General features: G+C 43.7%; 1 protein-coding gene across 1 annotated transcript in view; it reads right to left on the reverse strand.

The window, feature by feature from the left end:
- The window catches only part of LOC124597374 (tubby-related protein 4), a 500,962-nt gene extending 483,529 nt beyond the window's left edge, over positions 1-17,433 (reverse strand). The window contains exons 1-2 of the mRNA XM_047135935.1: positions 17,428-17,433; positions 16,877-17,041 (exon numbers count right to left, since the gene is read on the reverse strand). Of these exons, the coding sequence (XP_046991891.1) occupies positions 16,877-17,041; positions 17,428-17,433 (171 nt within the window). The remainder of the gene's footprint in view (positions 1-16,876; positions 17,042-17,427) is intronic.
- Between the last annotated feature and the right edge of the window lie 1,303 nt (positions 17,434-18,736).

Raw genomic sequence — 18,736 nt, forward strand, 5'->3', positions numbered from 1 at the left:
GTGCGTGGCTTTTGTCGATAAATGACGTCCTTTAGTGTTCCCCACAGGTAAAAGTCCAGAGGAGTTAAGTCTTGGCAACGTGGTGGATACTCCACAGCACCTCTACGGCCTATCCATCTTCCTGGTAGATTTTCGTCGAGATACTCCCTAACACGATTTTGGTAGTGGGCCGGGGCACCATCTTGTTGAAAGTAAACTCTTCCGTCTCCATACAAGTCTCGGATGGCAGGTAAAATGGATGTCTGAAGCTCACCGGTAGCTGTGCCGTCAAAGAAGAATAGTCCAATCAAGCCCCGGTAAGACAACCCATACCACACATTTACTCCTGTCAAATTCACGGCTTTGTCTACATGGACGTTCGTATTTTCGGCGGCCCAGTAGATGCAGTTATTGCCATTTACTGTACCATTGCGTTTGAACTGCGCCTCATCAGACCACACAATCATCTCTGCAAACTCTTCATCGTTGCGCACCATGTTAGTAAACCACTCGCAGTACTCCATTCTACGATCTGGGCCGTCCTCGTTCATTGCGTGTAGCAATCGTGGGATGTAGCACTTCCACTTTGCTGTCTTCAAAATTCGCCGAACACTTGAGCGACTCACTCCAGTTTCGCGGGTACGCTGTCTCACAGACTTCTGTGGTGAGCGGGTGAATTGTTTTAACACACGACGGGAGTTAGCTGGACTTGTTAACTGGTACAGGTCGTCCAGATCGTTGTTTGTGTACATCTTTAACACAGCCTTCGGCTTCGAATTTATCTCGAATGCGACGAATCGTTAAACGTGTCGGTGGCTCTGTTTGATACTCATTTCGCCATTGCCGTTGAAACTCATTAATGTTTTCGCACTTAAAATATCGCTTCAAAACTGACTTCCTTTCGTCGAATGTAAGCCTTGCGCCATGTTTACTCGAGTAACTAGGTGCAACTAAGAACAAAACACTGACTATCTGGCGACTGTCATCTGACAAAAGAAAACAACGCAATACAACGCTTCTATGGCGATTGCCGAAACTACAAACTATTACACTACCAAAGATGAGACAACTCCGTCAGTTAGTTTGCCAGTTATGGACTTCTAAACAGTACATACATTGTTTTGGACCCCTCTACATTTTGCTACCAAAACAGCAAAAGTCATATACTACTTTCATTTTTCATTTACTACTCTTAATTCCTTCATGAACGCCCCCTCCCCTTATTTAATTCTACTTCCATTCCATTACCCTTGTTTTACTTTCTTATGTTATTACTATACCATCTCCTCAAGACACCAACTGTTCCTTTCAACACCATCTATTCCGTTCAGCACCACCTATTCGTTCAACTGCTATTCCAAGTCCTTTGCTGTCTGTGGCAGAATTAGAATGTCATCGAGAAACCTCCAATTTTTAGCTCGTTCTCCTCGAAATTCAGTTCCCTCTACCAATTTTTGCTTGCATTCTTTTACTGCTTGCTGACTGTACAGATAGTAGAGGATGAGAATGCAGTGAACATTTTTGTACGATTCCAGAAACATTCTGGTGCTATTTTGTAATATTGCTCGTCCAACTTGCCTTCCACCACGGCTGAAAATAAGAGCCGGGAACGTATAACGGATCTTTTACGTTGGGATAAATTTATTTTATTTTTTGTTAGATGTTTTCGATAAATAGCTAAATAAATTGTAATTAGGAATAATTTAGTTAAGCAGAGTAGAAAAGATAAAGTCAAAGTGATGTTCATTGGGAGGACATTGTCTTAATGTAACGTCATTGCGTTGTTCGGTTGTTAAAACAAGTCGTTTGTGTTCCGTTCTGCTGTTCGGTCGTGCGCGTATCTGAAACGAATTAATTCGGGGACTAGAATAAACTTTCACGTAATAGTTACGATTCGATGTTCCGACAAAAGGGGTCAACGTCAGTGTTAATTTGAATTGTGGGCGACAGGATTAGTTTTGACAGATACGTGAAAACGGACGTAACGAAAGTTGTTCGCATCTCATCCTTGAACGTGACTTTTTATTTAATTAACGATTGCGGGCTCATTAAAAGCTATTATTTCATGATTAGGATCAATCCGTCTTTCCTCCTACATAATGATCATTCATTAACATTTACGTCATAAGAAAAAGGATTATTAATAAGGGTTGTTTGGGGGAAGAGACCAAACAGCGTGGTCATCGGTCTCATCGGATTAGGGAAGGAAGTCGGCCGTGCCCTTTTCAAAGGAACCATCCCGTCATTTGCCTGGAGCGATTTAGGAAAATCACGGAAAACCTAAATCAGGATGGCCGGACGCGGGATTGAACCGTCGTCCTCCCGAATGCGAGTCCAGTGTGCGAACCACTGCGCCGCCTCGCTCGGTGGATTATTAATAAAAGTGATGTTAAATGACAATTACGTGTTATTCCGTTAGTGTGGGACCGACGTAATATCTCTGAAATGACATTGATATATTTATTGTGTTAGATACTGAACTGAGATAGGAAGTAAATTGAAATTAGTGAACATTTGATACTGAGACTATAGAAGCAGAAGCGCTTAAGTTTTCTCTTCTCTAAAATGGCAAAATAGGTACGAACTTGAACTCAATAGTCTAAATAAATCTAAAAACATAATTAATAACGGCGAACTCCTCATTAACAAACTGTATTGCGTGTCATCATCGGGCGATAACTGCTCAACCCTGGAGACTTGTGTGGTGAAATTAGAAGCCGGGCATATAAAACAAACTTAAAAATCCATTCAAGCTACAGTGGAGTCGCCACAACACGACGTGGGCAGTTATAAACTTCACTTCATTTCTTATCACTCGGCTCACGCGAGTGACGGTGCCTGGTGCCTGAGGGGTTGCAGGGACCCGTGCTCTCCCATACGACGCCCAGCTCGCTGCTATTAAATGCGGGATCAGCGCGCGCTAACCGGTGATTAAGGAGGGCTGTTTCGGCGCCGATCATGACGCACCCCGCCAGCAGCGCATGCGCGCCGGCGTCGTGTTTGCAGAGTGCGGCCGGCAGCTGTTGACCGCACCGCACGCCAAAACCCACCCTCAAGCGTGTTTGCGATGGGTGCAATACGGGAGCAGAGAGGGAGAGTCTGGCCGATCGCAGTTCCTCATCCGCCCGCTCTCCCAGGGACTCTTAATGGCCCTTATCGGGCTGCTTCAGCTTTCATCCTAATGTAAGTCTTCCTATAAGCATCGACCCCAGAGGGCAAGGCGCTGTATCCCCCAAGTCGCTTAACGACCTTCTAACATACACATACGAGGGTTGGAACTTCAATACTGGCAACTATTTATTTACAGCTCGTAAAAAATAAATGCGTGTTTCAAAGTTTTACTGACCTTCAAAGTAGTCATCAGCATTTTGTATAACCCGTTGCCAGCGATGTGGAAGTCGTAGGATACTCTTAGCAGCGCCAGTTCTGTTGACAGTTCGAGCGGCGCGGTGTATTGCCCGACGAATTTGTAGCAGTTCTGAAGCGAATGCCGTGGAGTGTTTCCTTCAATGTAGAAATCGAGTTGAACTCACGAGGGCTTAAGTCAGGGGAGTGCAGTAGGTGGTATAGCGCTTAGCAGCCCCATCACTCACACAAATCAGTAACAGCTTTCACTGTACGTGCTTGAGCATTGTCCTGCAAAATGATGGTCAGGTCTTGGAGAAAGTGTCATCACTTCTGTCTCTATGCTGGTCGTAGATTGTGTTCCAAAAATGAAGAGATACAGGAGCGATGACACTTTGTGCAGGACCTGACCATCATTTTGAAGGACAATGCTCAACCACATACAGTGCTATCTGTTACTGGTTTGTTGGACCGATGGGGCTGCTAAGTGCTGTACCACCTACTGCACTCCCCTGACTTAAACCATCGTGAGTTCAACTCGATTTCTAAACTGAAGGAAACACTTCACGGCGTTCGCTTCAGAACTGCTACAAATTCGTTGGGTAACAGACCGCGCCGCTCGAACTGTCAACACAACTGGCACTGCTAAGAGTATCCTACGACTTCCACATCGCTGGCAAGGGTTTATACACAATGCTGGTGACTACTTTGAAGGTCAGGAAAACTTTGAAACACGTATCTATTTTGTACGAGCAGTAAATAAATAGTTGCCACAATTAAAGTTCCAATCCTCGTATTTTTCTGTCACTGCAATTACATTTCAACATTCCACCACGCTCTCGGACCATACTTATTTCTTATAAGCTCTGCCAGTGCTGTTAACGGGCCAAATACAACTATACAGGATTGTTAGTAAATATCTCTGGGGTTTACAGAAGACGACTACGCCAAAACTACACTGTTGTCTGACAAGGAGACAGTCTGGTAATCGAATATTTTTATAATTTTTTATAATTATGGTACTTGACGCTCGGAACTCTAATATCAGTCACTCAAAGCAGTTCGATGAAAGTCCAAAAAATTATCGAGAAAATCGAATGTGAAGTTCTCCGAGGAAGTTTGATTTACTAAATGCAAGGCGAATATCACGCTGTGACGCGTAGCTCAGTTAGAAGGCTGAAGCGGACAAGAATGACAAGAAAGTGAAGGACTTTGCGGTGTTGCTCTTCGACACTCCTCTTCTGTTCCCAAATGTACTCTGGAGGAGTGAATGATTAAGTTGGGTGTGGGCTCTGATAAAGAGCGACCTCAGGCTGCAGAAGAAGAAAATGTGGATGCTTAACTGCCACCAGTTCTAGATGACACTGACATTAATTACATTACAATACCTTAATACTGCCAGAATGAGATTTTCACTCTGCAGCGGAGTGTGCGCTGATATGAAACTTCCTGGCAGATTAAAACTGTGTGCCGGACCGAGACTCGAACTCGGGACCTTTGCCTTTCGCGGGCAAGTGCTCTACCAACTGAGCTACCCAAGCACGACTCACGCCCCGTCCTCACAGCTTTACTTCCGCAGTACCTCGTCTCCTCACTCTGTAAACAACTCCTAGGCTGTGGCTAAGCCATGTCTCCGCAATATCCTTTCTTTCAGGAGTGCTAGTTCTGCAAGGTTCGCAGGAGAGCTTCTGCGAAGTTTGGAAGGTAGGAGATGAGGTACTGGCAGAATTGAAGCTGTGAGGACGGGGTGTGAGTCGCGCTTGGGTAGCTCAGTTGGTAGAGCACTTGCCCGCGAAGGGGAAAGGTCCCGAGTTCGTGTCTCGGTCCGGCACACAGTTTTAATCTGCCAGGACGTTTTCACGTTAATACTTCTTCCTGAAATCATGGACACGAATTTCATAATGCTGTGCAACATACCAGTTTAACATAAGGTTTCTTTACGCGATATAATTAATTTTTTTTCCTACTTCATATCTAAAAATTCATCTAGTGTGTAGAGGCAGTTGTCATTCAGAAATTCTTTTTAATTTATTTTTAAATGTTGGTTGACTATCTGTCAGACTTTTAATGCTGTTTGGTAAATGACCAAAGACTTTTGTGGCAGCATGATTCACCCATTTCTATGCCAGTCATATTTAACCCAGAACAGTGAAGACCATCCTTCCTTTTAGTACTGTAGCTATGCACTTTGCAGTTATTTTTATTGGGATGGGTTATTAATAACAAAGATTGGTTATTAATAACAAATTTCAAAAGTGTACATAGGTATTGTAAAGGTATTGTGAATATCGCTAGTTGCTTAAATAAATGTGTGCAAGGTGATTTAGGATGGGCTCTAGCTATTATTCTGATTACACGATTTTGTTCAATGCACACTTTTTCTCTTAGTGATGAATTGCCCCAAAATGTGATACCATACAAAAGCGGTAAATGAAAATAGGCGTAGTAGAATAATTTACTGATATGTTTATCACCAAAAGCTCAAGTAACCCTAATAGCATATGTAACTGAACTCAAACGTTTCAGCAGATCATCAATGTGCTACTTCCAATTCAATTTCTCATCAATCTACAAACCCAGAAATTCAGAAAATTCTGCCTTACGAACAGACATCTGTTCAAAGTCTATATTTATCAGTGGTGCTGTGTTATGTACTGTAAAAAACTGTACATACTGTGTTTTCTCAAAATTTAATTTTAGTCCATTTGCTTAGAACCATTTAATAACTTTCTGAAAGTCATTACTTACAATTTCTGTCGAATGGAGGACGTTGTTAAATTTGTTTCCTCTTTCTATGAATGCTGTAATACATGACTGTGATTAGTTGTCACCTTATTATGCAATTTAATAGTAAGCTAGTCATTTTTAATGGTCTAGTAGAGCAAAACAATCAGTAGCGTTGCAAAATAGTTATTGAGTAATCAATGGATAACTGGTTCGACTCTTCCTACTCTTTTTTGTCGTTTTACATTTTTTTCATTCAGTAAAAGTACTATCTACACTCCTGGAAATGGAAAAAAGAACACATTGACACCGGTGTGTCAGACCCACCATACTTGCTCCGGACACTGCGAGAGGGCTGTACAAGCAATGATCACACGCACGGCACAGCGGACACACCAGGAACCGCGGTGTTGGCCGTCGAATGGCGCTAGCTGCGCAGCATTTGTGCACCGCCGCCGTCAGTGTCAGCCAGTTTGCCGTGGCATACGGAGCTCCATCGCAGTCTTTAACACTGGTAGCATGCCGCGACAGCGTGGACGTGAACCGTATGTGCAGTTGGCGGACTTTGAGCGAGGGCGTATAGTGGGCATGCGGGAGGCCGGGTGGACGTACCGCCGAATTGCTCAACACGTGGGGCGTGAGGTCTCCACAGTACATCGATGTTGTCGCCAGTGGTCGGCGGAAGGTGCACGTGCCCGTCGACCTGGGACCGGACCGCAGCGACGCACGGATGCACGCCAAGACCGTAGGATCCTACGCAGTGCCGTAGGGGACCGCACCGCCACGACCCAGCAAATTAGGGACACTGTTGCTGCTGAGGTATCGGCGAGGACCATTCGCAACCGTCTCCATGAAGCTGGGCTACGGTCCCGCACACCGTTAGGCCGTCTACCGCTCACGCCCCAACATCGTGCAGCCCGCCTCCAGTGGTGTCGCGACAGGCGTGAATGGAGGGACGAATGGAGACGTGTCGTCTTCAGCGATGAGAGTCGCTTCTGCCTTGGTGCCAATGATGGTCGTATGCGTGTTTGGCGCCGTGCAGGTGAGCGCCACAATCAGGACTGCATACGACCGAGGCACACAGGGCCAACACCCGGCATCATGATGTGGGGAGCGATCTCCTACACTGGCCGTACACCACTGGTGATCGTCGAGGGGACACTGAATAGTGCACGGTACATCCAAACCGTCATCGAACCCATCGTTCTACCATTCCTAAACCAGCAAGGGAACTTACTGTTCCAACAGGACAATGCACGTCCGCATGTATCCCGTGCCACCCAACGTGCTCTAGAAGGTGTACGTCAACTACCCTGGCCCCCATTGAGCATGTTTGGGACTGGATGAAGCGTCGTCTCACGCGGTCTGCACGTCCAGCACGAACGCTGGTCCAACTGAGGCGCCAGGTGGAAATGGCATGGCAAGCCGTTCCACAGGACTACATCCAGCATCTCTACGATCGTCTCCATGGGAGAATAGCAGCCTGCATTGCTGCGAAAAGTGGATATACACTGTACTAGTGCCGACATTGTGCATGCTCTGTTGCCTGTGTCTATGTGCCTGTGGTTCTGTCAGTGTGATCATGTGATGTATCTGACCCCAGGAATGTGTCAATAAAGTTTCCCCTTCCTGGGACAATGAATTCACGGTGTTCTTATTTCAATTTCCAGGAGTGTAGTTTGAATATAAAATTCATCAAATATATGCGAATTAACACATATCTCATCCTCAATTTTTATGATAGATGCACACTCATCATCCAGAACATTATGACCACCAACCTAACAGCCGGTACGTCCACCATTGGCATGGATAACAGCGACGACGCGTCGTGGCATGGAAGCAATGAGGCCACCGTAGGTCTCTCGAGTGGCACCACATCCGCACGCACACAAGTCGCCTAATTCCGGTAAATTCTGGGTAGGGGACGATGAGTTCTGACGCCACGTTCAATCAAATCCCGCATGTATTCGATCAGGTTCAGATCTTGCGAGTTGGGGGGCCAGCACATCAATTGGAACTCACCACTATGGTCCTCGAACCACTCCATCACTCTCCTGGCCTTGTGACATGGTCCATTATCTTGCTGAAAAATGCCACTGCCATCGGAAAACATGATCGTCCTGAAGGAATGTACATGGTCTGCAACCAGACTACGATAAGCTTTGGCCGTCACGGTGCCTTGCACAGGCTCCACTGGACTCATGTATGCCCTCGTGAATGTCTCCCAGAGCGTAATGGTGCCGCCGCCAGCTTGTCTCTGTCCCTCAGTAGAAGTGTCAAGGAGCTATTCCCCTGGAAGACGATGGATTCACGCTCTCCCATCGGCATGATGAAGAAGGTATCGGGATTCATCAGACTACGTAACGCTCTGCCACTGCGCCAACGTCCAGTGTCAATGGTCACGTGCCCATTTCAGTTGTAGTTGTTGATGTCGTGTGTCAACGTTGGCAAATGCATGGGTCGTCGCCTGCAGAGGCCCATCGTTAGGAGTGTTCGGTGCACTGTGTGTGCGGACAAAATGGTTCAAATGGCTCTGAGCACTATGGGACTTAACTTCTGTGGTCATCAGTCCCCTAGGACTTAGAACTACTTAAACCTAACTGACCTAAGGACATCACACACATCCATGCCTGAGGCAGGATTCGAACCTGCGACCGTAGCAGTCCCGCGGTTCCGGACTGCGCGCCTAGAACCACTAGACCACCGCGGCCGGCCTGTGTGCAGACACAATTGTACCCTACCCAGCATAAAAGTCTGCTATTAGTTCCAGCACAGATCACGTGAATTCATGCTTCACTTCATGTAGCCGCCCAACTTTTCTTGTTTGTCGAGAGATCACATGAAATATTTTTTTGTTAATCTGTTGTTGTTGTTGTGGTCTTCAGAGACTGGTTTGATGCAGCTCTCCATGCTACTCTATCCTGTGCAAGCTTCTTCATCTCCCAGTACTTACTGCAACCTACATCCTTCTGAATCTCCTTAGTGAATTCATCTCTTGGTCTCGCTCTACGATTTTTATCCTCCGCGCTGCCATCCAATGCTAAATTTGTGATTCCTTGATGCCTCAAAACATGTCCTACCAACCGATCCCTTCATCTAGTCAAGTTGTGCCACAAACTTCTCTTCTCCCCAATCCTATTCAATACCTCCTCATTAGTTACATGATCTACCCACCTTATCTTCAGCATTCTTCTGTAGCACCACATTTCGAAAGCTTCTATTCTCTTCTTGTCCAAACTAGTTATCATCCATGTTTCACTTCCATACATGGCTACACTCCATACAAATACTTTCAGAAACGACTTCCTGAGACTTAAATCTATACTCGATGTTAACAAATTTCTCTTCTTCAGAAACGATTTCCTTGCCATTGCCAGTCTACATTTTATATCCTCACTACTTCGACCATCCTCAGTTATTTTACTCCCTAAATAGCAAAACTCCTTTACTACTTTAAGTGTCTCATTTCCTAATCTAATTCCCTCAGCATCACCCGATTTAATTTGACTACATTCCATTATCCTCGTTTTGCTTTTGTTGATGTTCATCTTATATCCTCCTTTCAAGACACTGTCCATTCCGTTCAACAGCTCTTCCAAGTCCTTTGCTGTCTCTGACAGAATTACAATGTCATCGGCGAACCTCAAAGTTTTTACTTCTTCTCCATGAATTTTAATACCTACTCCGAATTTTTCTTTTGTTTCCTTTACTGCTTGCTCAATATACAGATTGAATAACATCGGGGAGAGGCTACAACCCTGTCTCACTCCTTTCCCAACCACTGCTTCCCTTTCATGCCCTTCGACTCTTATAACTGCCATCTGGTTGCTGTACAAATTGTAAATAGCCTTTCGCTCCCTGTATTTTACCCCTGCCACCTTCAGAATTTGAAAGAGAGTATTCCAGTTAACATTGTCAAAACCTTTCTCTAAGTCTACAAATGCTAGAAACGTAGGTTTGCCTTTTCTTAATCTTTCTTCTAAGATAAGTCGTAAGGTTAGTATTGCCTCACGTGTTCCAACATTTCTACGGAATCCAAACTGATCTTCCCCGAGGTCCGCTTCTACCAGTTTTTCCATTCGTCTGTAAAGAATTCGCGTTAGTATTTTGCAGCTGTGACTTATTAAACTGATTGTTCGGTAATTTTCACATCTGTCAATCTAGTGTAATTAATAAAACGTTATATGATTGTATCATTTATTCAAAAAGCTCTCTTGTTCAATGGTCACACGAAATGGCATTCGCAGCTGTTCGTTACGCCTAACTGATAGGTAATCCATCATACGCTACTGTATTGCTGGTAGCATAACCAGCAGTGACGAGCGTGGGCCACCAGTGATTCAACCGTCCGATGGGAGGATCTAGCGTGAGCCACCGTTATTACACGCCGCACGATGGGTGGATCTAGGGTGAGCCACCGGTGGTACTCTCCGGCGTCAACGTGTTAATCTGATGCCAGCTAGAGACAATCACGCATTCAGCACACATGACAAACGATGACGCCATCTATGCAGCTCTATAAATTCAGTGTCCCTTCGATGAATTTGCCGTTTTACCTCCGAGTATCTCTCCCAGTCAAAAACGAAAAGTAAGGGTTGTCTATACCGACAATGGCCCCTCAGCCTGGAAGTTGAAAGACGTCTGTTAGTAATCGTCTCCCTTATTAAATATCACTAGCTAGGTCTAAATACTCTCTAAGCGCTGTTATGGTCTCTTATGGAAGTCACATTAGTGGTTGCATAGTAAGAGCAGCTGTTTACGCCGTACTCGGAAGCGGAGCCCTGCTGATCAGCTACATGACTGGGCGTAAAGATTTGATACAGATTTGAGTTTCCTTAGCGAGGTTAGATTTCTCGGCGCCGATCGAGGCTTTGTCCAATTTAGAAGGTTTAATATTGTTTTTTCGTAATATTACTTCGGGGATTTGTGAGTATATGGGTCTCCTTTTTTATTTTATTTTATTTTTTATTTTTCTGTTTTTACAATATTTGATGGCGTACTTTCCCGTGGTCCGAAAGAAGATGTATGCACCTATCTTTGTCAAGTTCTACGCTTGTTTCGTGAATAACAACGACTATCAGTTTCAGATCTATCCTCACTTAAATATTTCTAAATCTAACGAACATTTACACTCAAGTTATCGGTTGTCTACGTTCATCTTTACACCGAGCATAATTAGCTGAATACATTCTGCCCGCAGTGGAACTGCTTTCATGATAAACTTCTGCCTTTGGCACACAAGCTTTCTCTTTCTTTGCTTGCATGTTACAACATAAGGTAGCATTGCAGGGTTGAGAACTTAGAAACACGTGCTTCAGTTCTGAAGACATTTAGATTAATTACTGTGTTCATGCTTCCTCTTATCAGGTGCTGGCAATACAAGATGTGGTTTGCATCCGCATACAACCGTTTTTTATCCAAGACAAGACGTCTTCACACTTTTAAGTTCCACTAGAATAACTGACCACCTTGGTTATAACTTTACCCTACGTTAACGCATATGACAGGACCCTTCATATGACTCGTTGCGCTATGAAAGACTGCTTGCTACCTAATATTTCATCAGTCGAAGTCAGCTTGCGTTGATATTTACTCGTGGGCCAAAACTTTGAACAATAATGGAGACATTAATACCGGAGTCATATCAGTTATGAACTCACGTCAAGGTCAACAGGTAGCAGTTGGCTTTCAAAGTTTTAACAGAACTAACTGTGTGTCAAGTTCTGCGCAATAAAAACAACCTTTTCGAAACCCGAAATTATCTGGGTCTCAGCCCCATCTTCAGGTGCAGCTATAAATTAAAAATGAAACCATATGTCTGAACAATCAGACCCATGAAAGCCTACCAGTAGTACAAAAGCAGTTACAGTCAACAATGAACATACCTTAAAATTAGTACAAAGTGTACAGATCTAATTTAAGTCAAAAGGCAGTACATCTGCCGAGCATGGCTGATCAGTGGGAGTACAGAACAGCAACCACGCTAAAACCAACTTTCAAATATACCTGACTTAAGTCAACCATATGCTGCAAGTGTATAAATAAACGCAGATAAAGCCGTATTAGACTATTCGAAAGGCTGGGAGGTACGATGTAAGGCTGAAAGTGAGACATGAACAGAAACTCTTACGGAAGGCCAAACGATACCAACTTTGCACAGTGCTCTCACTGACACACATTACCTAAACTGACATAATTGTAACAGACAAAACACTATTCAAGTGTTCGTAACTAAGGAACTGAATGACAAAATCTGCCACACATCAGTTACTCGTAGAAAACATCAACGTGTCCCGTCTTATCAACGGATCAGGGACAGAGTAACGTGGCTAGAAGCCGCACTAAAGTAAACACGATGTGAGGACCGCCCCACCCGAGCAAAAGAGAAATGGAGGTAAAGTTCAAAGTGATGGAAGTATTAATAAGCAACAGGAAGTAACGGCACATGTACGAGAGATGAACGACGCGTAAAAAACTCAGTGAACCAAGTCCAAAGTAAGTAGAAAAAGTTTAAAAAGCCTGAGGTAAAACCAATAAAATCAACAAACACAGGTCACTTATAATGTCAGACCAGCGCACTGCGCTAGACGCAAATAAACAACTACTGTAATAAAAGCACAGAAGCAATTGTGACATTAAAAACACAGGCCAGAAACATTAAAAATGTAAACATCGACAAAAGTACATACTATGCTAATAGCGCACTACATCAATATTAAAACATGTAGAATCATAAATACCAGTTAGAACACCACCCAAGACGTCATCGTGGAGCTTTCATCTTTCGTGCATGTGCCGTTACTTTCAGTTGCTTATTAATATTTTCGTTGGTTTGAACTGTATATGAGTTTCTCCTTTGCTCGTGTGGATCGGTCCTCAAGCCGCCTTTACTTTGGTGCAGCGTGTAGTTAAATTACCCAGTCTCTCCTTTTCGTTGCTAGACGGAACATATTGCCGCTTTATGGTTTCGTTTTTAATTTATAGCTGTACCTGAAGATGAGGCTGAGACCCCGAAATGGGGTGTACAAGACTTCAGTAATAAAAATTTTGTACCCTGTAGTGGAAGTTTCGCCGCGCGGGATTAGCCGAGCGATCTCAGGCGTTGCAGTCATGGCCTGTGCGGCTGGTCCCGGCGGAGGTTAGAGTCCTCCCTCGGGCATGGTGTGTGTGTTTGTCCTTAGGATAATTTAGGTTAATTAGTGTGTAAGGTTAGGGACTGATGACCTTAGCAGTTAAGCCCCATAAGATCTCACACACATTTGAACATTTTAGTGGAAGTTTCAATATTATCAAGAATTTACATAACCTTCATGGATGGCCCACCAACAGGAATTTATGTCATATTTGGTTGTTTATCTATTACAATTTGTGCGTTATGAGGGTATGCCGTTTCAAGGCAATGACACATTGAAGACTTATAGAAGATGTGTTGTTCTTGTTACGATTTTTAACAATTATACGTCATTTAGTAACATATCAGCTATTAAAGGATTCAGAAGACTGTAAGATGAGTTCAGCGTAGTATAGTGTACAGAAGTGTGGCGTTAAGAGAACCATGTCTAATTGATTCGCGTCCCGCTATAGCCAAATATTTTTTATTTAGTTTCTCATTATATAAAAGGTTCTGGCACTTTCTTATTAATTTAATAGACGTACTGTATGTTTTGCAATATTCGATGTTATATATATGCGAATATAAGAGCGCTCTCTGTCAGGAGTGAGTTTCTCTGATTTTGTGGATATCGCAGGTAACGTGATCAACAAACTGCAAGATTACTTTCTACACCACTACCTGATTCGATCGCAATACAGTATTTGCTTTTTTCGTGCAAAAAAAAGTTCTACATTCTGAGATACACAATTCCTTTACAAAGTTTGTTTATGACCGTGTGCAGTCCTACAAACATACACACACACAAACACACACACACACACACACACACACACACACACACACACACATACATGAAGTATAGGAAATGTAAGAGTAATATTGCAGTAAAGTCTTATCTGTTGTAGAGGTTGCAGTACTTGCAGTAGGATATGTTGGAATTTCTTGCTACAAGTCTTGTATTTCTGCTGTTCTATAAATTCGGTCACCGAATAGAAAAAGTGATCCAGTAAGATTGACCTTAGGGTTTTACTAAAAAGTGACGTTGATGAAATAATTTATAGCTTACGTGGAAAGCTATTGTGAATTGTCTATCACGGTAATTGTAATGGGACTTTGAGAAGTTGATGCCCTTACTGTCTGGACTTGCAATTTTTCTTTTTGTCTTATGTTCGTGGATATTTGCGTATACTTATGCACGAGATGTGCCCAGAAAGTAATGCACCGCATTCTTTCTTCTCAGCCGAAAACAATGCTACGAATGCGAAACGTTACGTACGTATTATTTGAAGTCTCCTGAGTGAGTGCGCCAAGTTTCCGTCACTTGCGACAGATAGCGTAGCTGCAGGACAGTTTCAAAATGGCGTAAGTAGGTGATGTGCGTTACAAGCAACGTGCCGTCATTGAATTTCTCACTGCAGAGAAAGGAACTGTGGGGAATATTCACAAACGCTTGTGCAAAGTCTGTGGAGCATCTGCTGTCTACAGAAGTACAGTTAGCCGGTGGGCACGGAGGGTGAGGTGATCAGAAGGCGGTTCGGCGGAGCTCCACGTTTTGCAGCGGTCGGGGAGACCATCCACGGCTGTTACACCTCACATGTTGCTGCGAGCTGATGTTGTCATTCGCGGGGACAGACGCATTACGACTCGGCAGTTGGTGCTGCATCTGTCAATCATCAAATGAAGTGCGGATGCAATTATCCGCACTCTTGAATATTCAAAAGTGTGTGCAAGATGGGTCTCGCGATGTCTAGCGGTGGATCACAAATCGCACAGACAAAACATTTGTATTGATTTGTTGCAAAGTTTTCAAGCTGAAGGGGGGGGGGGGGGGGCACTGAAATGGGCTATTAAAGGATGCCATTCGTGGAAGAGACTTTGAGGAGGTGATTCACACAGTGAACAATGATTGGTACTGACAGGGCATTATAACGCCTCTTCTTCTTGATGATTTGGCGATAGTCGGTAGAATGTTGAGATCGTTATCAAGTTACGAAGACGACGTTACACAAAATAACAGTGCTGAACCGAAATGTCGACGTGCGTGAGATATTTACTTCACCAAGAATCGTAATTAATCGTTCGTAATCGATGTTTAACTGATTAATGATGAAATATTAATGATAAAACCAATACAGTCACATCCACAACAAATTCCCTACAAGCTGGTCGTAATTTCAAGTATCTAAGAAATCGTAACAGTGGGCTTGTTATTTGAGTCAAAGCTTCTACACAAGCGCCGAGCACTACAGTCGAATATTATCGCTGCGCGTAATTATTACTCGGTAGTTTCATGTCAATAATTTGATAGAATTTTAAATCACAAATGTACGACTTGGCACGAGAGGGTGTTTTATTGCACAATATCAGTCACTTCCTAACCGAGCCTTGAGAAGAAAACTTTCCCAGGTGTTGGGAGGATTTAAATTATATGCTTCGGACCTATCACTGAAGTTCCATAAACCAATGGCTATTATGAATGAAAAGTGTCTATCGGCGTTTGTTGCCTAAATCACTGTCTAAGTAATGTTTAGTTCAATTATCTAGTTAAAAGTTCACTTTATTCTAGTAGGTAAAAGTCCTCCGTTCGAATTCTAATGCTGTGATATCTGAAGTCAGAAGGTCGTATTACTGCGTCATAATAGATCGCAATTATTCAATCTCAAAAACAATCTAAGCGCGCCTACATGTACGGCATTCAAATATATGAACTGCTTCGGCTAACTATCGTTACGTACTGACAAGGCATTGAATTATACTTAGTCATTACTCACGATTCCCAAAGGGTACTCACACGGAGTATTCTTTGGGATCGTTGGCTCTACTTTGCGAATGTTAATTTATGCTAATTTTGCGATTAATTATGATTTCGATTTTAATTTTACTGAAATTTAATCTTTCTTTCGTAGATTGCTAAATTGTCAAGTCTTAGATTCCTGATTTAATTACCTTTTATTGTCCTAATAATAGTGATAAATGGAACTTCGTTCGCTTATTCACTTTTCTGGGAATTTGGGACTTGGGGGTAAATCTTTGGGGTATTGGTAGCTAATTTTTGATTTTTTTTCCTCGTCCGATGAAGAGGCATTATAGCATACAAACCATTGTTTCGTGATGGAGGAAGGATGGAGATGGAGATTACGTGGAAAAATAGCGTGTGTCCATAAAACACCATTCTTTGGCGTGTGTAATTCTAATCATGTTCAATAAAGAATTGTCAAAGAAAAAAATGCGGTGCATTACTTTCCGGGCGACCCTCGCACTTCATTTGTGTATATTTATTATTTCATTTATGTTTACTGCAGACTGAACAACAAGGCTACTATATGGACAAGGGAGGAAACGTAAGTCTTAGTGGAGCTCACGTAGAAACTTCACGCCCATCCATTTTAGTAAACAAATTGTGTGATCTGCGAGCCAAATACAGCCGAAAACTGTCTCTATAGAGCGCTGGGCTGCGAATCGTGATCAGCAGCACATCCGTATGACACACCATATCGTTTCTAAACGTGCACAGACCACAATGTAAACCACGTCTAGAGTGCTTAAAGCGTCCCGTCTGAGGATGGCTTAAAGAAGTCACCCAAACTCTGTCCTTCTACCCCACTGTGCTCTGACCACCAGAAGGAAGTGAAGGACACACCGCTGCTAGACCCCAGACTCGCAGACACCGGGGATAACGGTGAGTAAGAGCAGGTGAGGGCTGCCACCTACCTCGGAGCGGTGTCCGCGCAGGTTGTAGTTGGTGCGTAGCGGGAAGTCGCCGGCCTTCTTGCAGTGGGAGGTGGTGAACGTCACGCCCACTATGCCGCGCACGTTGCCCGTGGCCAGCCAGCCCTCCTGGTAGTAGTTGGTGCGGTTCAGCTTCCAGCCCTCGTCCTGCAACACGTTCACGACGCCTTTAACGTCTCTACCAAATCAAATGGTTCAAATGGCTCTAGGCACTATGGGACTTAACATCGGAGGTCATCAGTTCCCTAGACGTAAAACTACTTAAACCTAACTAACCTAAGGACATCACACACATCCATACCCGAGGCAGGATTCGAACCTTCTACCGTAGCAGCAGCGCGGTTTCGGACTGAAACGCCTAGAACCGCTCGGCCACAGAGGCCGGCTAACATCTCTGCCCAAAATATTATTCACGTTATTCGGCAGTTGAAGGTTGAAGTGATGCCTATAGCAAGCAGAAATCTACAGATATCAGTATTTGAATGCTGGCCCCTTATTTGACCAGAACCGATGTAGATCATGGAATGGTATACAAACATTGTGAATCAGCTCGAAGGGAACGATCTATTGATACGTAATCCGCATGGTTTCAGAAAACATCGTTCTTGTGCAATGCAGCTAGCTCTTAATCGCACGAAGTAATGGCCGCTATCGACAGGGGATCTCAAGTTGATTCCGTATTTCTAGATTTCCGGAAAGCTTTTGACACAGTTTCTCACAAGCGACTTCTAATCAAGCTGCGGGCCTATGGGGTATCGTCTCAGTTGTGCGACTGGATTCGTGATTTCCTGTCAGAAAGGTCGCAGTTCGTAGTAATAGACAGCAAATCATCGAGTAAAACTGAAGTGATATCAGGTGTTCCCCAGGGAAGCGTCCTGGGACCTCTGCTGTTCCTGATCTACATAAATGACCTGGGTGACAATCTGAGCAGTTCTCTTAGGTTGTTCGCAGATGATACTGTAATTTACCGTCTAGTAAGGTCATCCGAAGACCGGTATCAGTTGCAAAGCGATTTCGAAAAGATTGCTGTATGGTGTGGCAGGTGGCAGTTGACGCTAAATAACGAAAAGTGTGAGGTGATCCACATGAGTTCCAAAAGAAATCCGTTGGAATTCGATTACTCGATATATAGTACAATTCTCAAGGCTGTCAATTCAACTAAGTAGCTGGGTGTTAAAATTACGAACAACTTCAGTTGGAAAGACCACATAGATAATATTGTGGGGAAGGCGTGCCAAAAGTTGCGTTTCATTGGCAGGACACTTAGAAGATGGAACAAGTCCACTAAAGAGACAGCTTACACTACACTCTTTCCTCCTCTGTTAGAATATTGCTGCGCGGTGTGGGATCCTTACCAGGTGGGATTGACGGAGGATATCGAAAGGGTGCAAAAAAGGGCAGTCCGTTTTGTATTATCACGTAATAGGGGAGAGAGTGTGGCAGATATGATACGCGAATTGGGATGGAAGTCAATAAAGCAAAGACGTTTTTCATCGCTGCGAGATCTATTTACGAAATTTCAGTCACCAACTTTTTCTTCCGAATGCGAAAATATTTTGTTGAGCCCAACCTACATAGGTAGGAATGATCATCAAAATAAAATAAGAGAAATCAGAGCTCGAACAAAAAGGTTTAGATGTCCGTTTTTTACCGCGCGCTGTTTGGGAGTGGAGTGGTAGAGAGATAGTATGATTGTGGTTCGATGAACACTCTGCCAAGCACTTAAATGTGAATTGCAGAGTAATCATGTAGATGTAGATGTAGAATACTTCTAGATAAGCTCAAGTACTGTGGTATGAATGGGACAGCGCTCAAATGGTTTAAATCACACCCAAATGGAAG

This window comes from Schistocerca americana, chromosome 1 (assembly GCF_021461395.2).
Source record: "Schistocerca americana isolate TAMUIC-IGC-003095 chromosome 1, iqSchAmer2.1, whole genome shotgun sequence".
Classification (NCBI taxonomy): Eukaryota; Metazoa; Arthropoda; class Insecta; order Orthoptera; family Acrididae; genus Schistocerca; species Schistocerca americana.